Here is a 6,893-nt window from a genome sequence, read left to right as displayed (position 1 = left end):
TTTTAAAGATACCATATTTTATTAAAATTATTTTTCCATGTATACAAACTGAACTTTTGATTAAAATCAAGTACAACTTCAGAATAATTCTAGAGTTGAAAGGCACATGCAAACGTAAATTACTACAAATTAACAGAATTGAAAAATATTTTTTAAATTATTTTTAGCACAAAAAGAATTCCTTTAAGTAAATTCAGAACATTATACCATCACAAAAAAAAAAAAACCTAGTTGCACACTTTTTTCCATTCATCTTCCAGCTAGATTAAGATATTAACCATAACAACATGGAATGTTCAGCATTTATGTTTGTTAATCACACATATATAATCTATATCACCACACCTAGAATTTAATTTGTCAGAAAGCTGGCTGATTTTTGGTATACTTCAACCCGGAGAGAGTAGTAATCTTAACATAAGATGTGAGGAAGGAAGTCTCCAATGCAAACGTTTGTAGATTAACTAACAGTACAGACAAAATCTAAACAAAGGAGATTATTGGATGTCTTCAAAGTATGATCATGCAAAATAGCAAATTGGATAGATAGTCTTATGAACTAGATACTCACAATTTCAAATCAAGAAATTATTAGTCACTTTGAAATCAGAACTAGGGAAGCAGAGAGTGATTTTAGAATAATCTTTCAATCTTCCATTTCAATAGTTTTTCACCAAAATCATGAAATAAATTTAATACATTCCAATTTCTGTGAAACACAGATGAGGAAGAAATCTGTTTAAAAGGTGGAGTACATTTTTATTTCTAATTTTAAATCTCCTTTTAGGTTTTATAAGCTTTGAAATGCAAGTACAGCTTTAAAGCATCATAATGAGTAATTGCTGATGAATAATAAGAGTCAGTCTGTATGTATCCTAGGAAGCATCAGTAGGCGTTTTAATTGGAAATAAGCATTCTGAGATAATGCTAATAGCAGTGTAGAAAAACGAAGTTAAAAAAAATTTCAAAGTGTTGGGAATCCTCCTTTCCTTCTTGGATTTTATTTTAATCATCTCCTCCACAGAGAATGAGCAGAACCTTTCTGTAGTCTCCAGATGTGTCACCCTGGGAACAAGGGAAGCAAAGATACAGTCAGAAAAAATGGCTTTTAACATGGAATTCACAGCTCAGAGTCATCAGAGTGTTAACTCTGTTAACTCAGAGTGTTAACTTTTTAAATATTCTCTGGCTTTTTCCAGAAAGGTGTTTTTTTGTTTTTTTGTTTTTTTAAGAATATGTGTTATTTTTTTAATTGCAAAAAATAATACATGTTCAATGTTGAGAATAAAGACCTAAAAGAAGATAAAAATCCTAATTCCACCATCTAGAGATTACTATTCCTCACACTTTGGTGTGTGCATATCCTTACAGACTTTTTTCTATATGTATAGATTCCTGTGTGATCGCCCTAGAGTGTTCTGTATTCTTTTTTCTTTTTTTTTTTTTTTACATAAGTAGACTCTTTTAATTTATTAGATATTCTCCTACAACGTCATTCTTTGATGATTAAAAGGTATTCCATTGTATACAAGTAACATAATTTATTAGATCACCCTCCCCCACTGTTAGGTATTTCTTGTTTCCAGTTTTTCACTATTATAAACACTGCTGCAATAAGCAATTATGGTTGAATTTTTGTGCATTTCTTGATGAGTCAGGATAAAATTTTCATAAAATGGGAATTACCAGATTTATGATCATGTATTTTCCTAACCCTTTCAATATGTGTTGCAAAATAGCTTTCCAGAAAGGTGCTGTAATTTCTACATATAATTTTTATGGTCTAATTACTAGATCAATTTTTGTTTGTGCTTCATGGGCACTAGAAAAGAGGGAATGCCAGGGCGCCTGGGTGCCTGGGATAGTTAAAAGTCCTACTCTTGATATCGGCTGAGGTCATGATCTCAGGGTCATGAGACTGAGCCCTGCATTGGGCTCCACACTCAGCAGGGAGTCTGCTTGTCTCTCTCCCTCTGCCTCTCCCTCCTGCACACTCTCTCTTTCTCTAAAATAAACAAATCTTTTTTTAAATTTATTTTTATTATTTATTTTATTTTTTTAATAAATCTTTAAAAAAAGAGAAAGAAAAGAAAGAAAGAAAGAGAGAAAAGATGGAACCTCTGTCTATAGGATTCAAAGTTTAATACATATCTTTTAAGATAAATCTTATATATCCTTGTTTATGCTTTGCCTCATCAATCTGCCAAAGAACGAGGCTGTGTTTGTTAAACTCTATCTGGCCTACTGTGGCCATCAAGGTCTTTTGGAGCTTCAAATTTCTTATAGATTTGAATGCAATACTTATTTGGTACCTAAAGTTTCATGACAATTTAATCTTTGTTGTGAATACTTTTCTTAATATAAAGTGATCTTGGGCGCTTGGGTGGCTCAGTCTTGAGTATCTGCCTTCAGCTCAGGTCACGGTCTGGAGGTCTTGTGATCAAGCCCCACGTTGGGCCCCATGTTGGGCCCCACACTTCCCTCTCACTGTGCCTCCCCCCCACACTGTGCTCTCTTGCTCCTGCTCTCTCTCTCAAATAAAGAAATAAAATCTTTAAAAATATGTATAAAGTCATCCATTTTTTCCTATTTAATGCTTTTTCTCCTCAAATTCTTCTTTTTCCTGGTAGGGTAATCCCTTTCTTTTTTATATTGTCAAATGTAAGCTGCCTTTTTTTAAAGTCACTCATCTGTCACTATGTTTTAGTTGTTCCTTATAAACAGCAGAGACTAGGATTTTACTTTTTTATATAGCCTGAGGGATTATTTTATAACATATTTATTATTGACATATTTTATATTTCTGTTCTGGTTCTTCTGACAGCTGTTATTAAATGAGCAATGTATTCTTTATTTCTAATATTTTCCAGTGTTGTGTGTGTACACATATATACTTACGTATTTATATATTACAAATATAATATAAATATATTTATAGTGATGTTGCCCAAGCCAGCCAATATTTTTGTGCCCCATCATTAGAGTGCCTGTATAGTATTACATCGTATAAATTTTCCATAATTTATTTGAATCATCCCCTATTGGTTATCAAAAATAATAATATATAATGAATTATGTGCCGTAAGTCTATGCCATATAATTTATACAAATATAAAAATATAAAGTAATGTAAATATAAATAATTCTATGATACAATACAATATTTAGTTGACTTTTTCACATTTCACAAAACAATTTTATTTAAATTCTTTCACAAATCTTTATTATTATGATAATATATATATAACAATGTCATTTTAACCATTTTTTAAAAGATTTTTTAATTTATTTACTTGAGAGACTGAGAGTGAGCATGAGCAGGGGGAGGAGCAGAGGGAGGAGCAGGCTCCCTGCTGAGCAGGACCCTGGGATCATGACCTGAGCTGAAAGCAGATGCTTAGTGAACAGAGCCACCCAGGCGCCCCAGCACTTTAACCATTTCAAGTGTATAATTCAGAGGCATTAATTATATTCACATTGTTGTGTAACCATCATCACTAAAATCCTTTTCATCTATTTCCAAAACCTTTTCATCTTCCCAAGTCTGTCACCACTAACCAGGAACCTTCCATTTCTTTCCTCCTCCCCACCCTCCATAGCCTCTAATCTACTCTCTGTCCTATGAATTTACTTATTCTAAATATTTCATATAAGTACATAGGATCATATAGTATTTGTCCTCTTATGTCTGGCGTGTTTCCAAAGTGCACCCATATGTCGAAAAGTCATTCCTTTTTGGGTACACGAATATACCCCACTTTGTGTATCCATTCATCTGTTGCTGAATGCCTAGGTTGTTTCCAGCTTTTGCTATTATGAATAATGTTTACATTGGTGTGCACAGAGTCCCTGTTTTAATTTCTTTTGAGTATATATAGCTGGGAGTGGAATTGCTGGGTCATAGGGTAATTCTACACTTAACAATTTTTTTTTAATGTTTAACGTTTTGAGGAAGTGCCAAACTGTTTTTCCCAGTGTCTGCACCATTGTACATCCACGCTGGCGATGCACAAAAATACCAATTTCTCCATGTCCTCCCAACATTTGTTATCTTCTGGCTTTGTTTTTTAAAATTATAGTCAGCCTAGTAGGTATGAAGTGGTATTTCATTGTGGTTTTGATTTGGATTTCCCTCACGATTAATGATGTTGAGCATCTTTTTTATGTGCTTATTGACCACTTGTTTATCTTCCTTAGAGAAATGTCTATTCAAATCCTATCATTTTCATTTAATTAAAATTTTTTAAAAAAATATTTTATCTATTCATTCATGAGAGACCCACAGAGAGAGAGGCAGAGACACTGGCAGAGAGAGAAGTAGGCTCCATGCAGGGAGCCCGATGTGGGACTCGATCCCGGGACCCCAGGATCATGCCCTGGCCAAGGGCAGGTGCCAAACCGCTGAGCCACCCAGGGAGCCCCCTCTGTCATTTTTAAATTGGGTTGTTTGTCTTCTTGTTGAGTTGTAGAAACACTTTACATATTCTGGATAGTAAACTCTAGTTAAATGTGACTTCCAAATATTTTCTCCAATCCTCTGGATTAGTGCACTTTTAATTTATTATTTTCTCTAAAGAAATTCCTAAACATATAATAGCTAAGTAAGAGGTATAGTTTATTATTTTTTAAAGATTTTATTTATTTATTCATGAGAGATACACAGAGAGAGGCGGAGACCCAGGCAGAGGGAGAAGGAGACTCCCTGTGAGGAGGTTGATGCGGAACTCGATCCCAGGACCCTGGGATCACAATCTGAGCCAAGGCCAGATGCTCAACCACTGAGCCCCCAGGTGCCCCAAGGTATAGTTTATTTTTTATACATTTATTGCCAGGACGCCTGGGTGGCTTAGTCAGTTGGGTGTCAGACTCTTGATTTTGGCTCAGGTCAGGATCTTAGGGTCATGAGATTGAACCCTGCGTCAGGTCCCACATTCAGCAGGAGTCTGCCTCTCTCTCTTTCTCTCTCTCTCTCTTTCTCTCTACCTCTCCCTCTGCCCCTCCCCCAAATCACACTCACTCTCTCACTCTCTCTAAAATAAACAGGGACGCTCGGGTGGCTCAGCGGTTGAGCGTCTGCCTTCAGCTCAAGGCGTGATCCCATAGTCCTGGGATCGAGTCCCACGTCAGGTTCCCTGCATGGAGCATTTATTCTCATGAATAAATAAATAAAATATTAGAAAATAAAATAAATAAACGTCATTTGCCAAAATACCCAAACATTTATTGCCAAACTGCCTCCCAGAAAAGTTAGACCAATTTACAGTCCGTCTTTCCACAAGAGATGGTGAATTTTCCCCAAGCTCTTCTCAATGCTGGTTAGGATCTTTTTAAAATTTGTTAAGGTGCGGGTACCTGCCTAGCTCAGTGGTTGAGTGTCTGCCTTCAGCTCAGGATGTGACCCCGGGGTCCCTGGATCGAGTCCCACATCGGGCTTCCTGCATGGAGCCTGCTTCTCCCTCTGCCTGTGTCTCTGCCTCTCTCTGTGTCTCTCATGAATAAATAAATAAAATCTTAAAAAAAATAAAATAAAATTTGTTAAGGTATTAGGTGAAAGGTGGTGCTTTGTTTTTACCTGTAATTTATCGTACATTATTTGGATTAAACACTCTATATTTAGAATGTCTGTTAAGTGTTTCATTTTTTCATGAAATGCATGTTTTCTTTTTGGATTTTTCTCCTTTTTCTTAGTGTTTTGTAGAAGCTCTTCACATAGAGATATTGACTCTATAGTATATATTATAAATACATTTTACCCATAACTTCCCTACTGGTCATCCCTGAATCTTAAAAGTATTTTACTTAAAGCTAGCTCTATTTCAGCTCTGCAAAATAGTTACCTCACAGACTGTCCAGAAATAGAAACAGGTTCCTAAATGCTTTGTATACACAGTAACAAACTTAGCAGCTCAAATCACCTCATAATTACACCCTGCAAGCTCGGTGTAGGATTCAGAATACTTAATTCATGGATCAAATCCAGATTTGAAGTCAGCTGTGCAGGCAACATCAGCTCCTATAGGGAAGTGGGTCTTGCCTTCATATTCATGAGGCCCTTCTGGCTTCCCCAGGAAGCCAAATCCCAGTAATGAGGGGTTTTGAGGGATGGGAATCATTTGTCGTCACGCCTGGCAGTCTGCTGCCAGGTAGAGAAAGGCAGCAATCCAGGGTAGCTAACGTGCCTTCCCATGTTTGGCAGATCTCAGCTGGCGCTGAAGAGGGTTCCGGAAGACTGATTTAGCTGTGTAGTGGTCACCGTAAGCAGGCGGACAAGGAAATTGCACTCTTTAAAAAAATTTTTTTTTAAAGATTTTACTTCTTTATTCACGAGAGACACAGACAGAGAGAGGCAGAGACGCAGGCAGAGGGAGAAGCAGGCTCCATGCGGGGAGCCCGACGTGGGACTCGATCCCGGGTCTCCAGGATCAGGCCCTGGGCTTAAGGCAGACGCTCAACTCGGTTGAGTTGAGCCGCCCAGGTGCCCCAGGAAATTGCACTCGTAAGAGTATTCATTAAAATCTACTCTGTCTTGGGGCGCCTGGGTGGCTGGGTCAGTTAAGTGTCTGCTTTGGGCTCAGGTCATCGTCCCGGAGGCCCAGCCCAGCAGCCCAGAGCTCCCTGCGCAGCGGGGGGCTGCTTCTCCCTCCCCCTCTGCTCCTTCCCGCCCTCCTCTCTCTCTCTCTCTCTCTCTCTCTCCCTCCCTCCCTCCCATCTGTATCTCCCCTTTCTCTGTCTGAGCTCAACATGAAATAATCGCTGCCTTTGGAAGGCAGACATTTCCAGCCTCCAGCCTGGCAGAGATTGAAACCGGAAGGACCAGCTTGGCGGGGGGCAGCCGAGAAGGGTCCGAGCGCCCCGTTCCAACCCTTCCTTTCCTCAGGGCTTTCCCGGGGCGA

General features: G+C 38.2%; 1 protein-coding gene across 4 annotated transcripts in view; it reads right to left on the bottom strand.

The window, feature by feature from the left end:
• ANXA4 (annexin A4) overlaps positions 1 to 6,893 on the bottom strand; it is a 48,274-nt gene continuing 41,381 nt past the window's right edge. For all 4 annotated transcript variants that reach the window (XM_072768679.1, XM_072768681.1, XM_072768683.1 and 1 more), the window contains exon 13: positions 1 to 1,065. In XM_072768679.1, coding sequence (XP_072624780.1) covers positions 1,006 to 1,065 — 60 coding nt within the window. In that variant the 3' untranslated portion in view covers positions 1 to 1,005. The remainder of the gene's footprint in view (positions 1,066 to 6,893) is intronic.

The sequence above is a fragment of the Canis lupus genome, chromosome 11 (genome assembly GCF_048164855.1).
Source record: "Canis lupus baileyi chromosome 11, mCanLup2.hap1, whole genome shotgun sequence".
Taxonomy (NCBI): domain Eukaryota; kingdom Metazoa; phylum Chordata; class Mammalia; order Carnivora; family Canidae; genus Canis; species Canis lupus.
The sequence above is the reverse complement of the archived record's forward strand: the minus strand, read 5'-3'. Positions and strand labels throughout refer to the sequence as shown.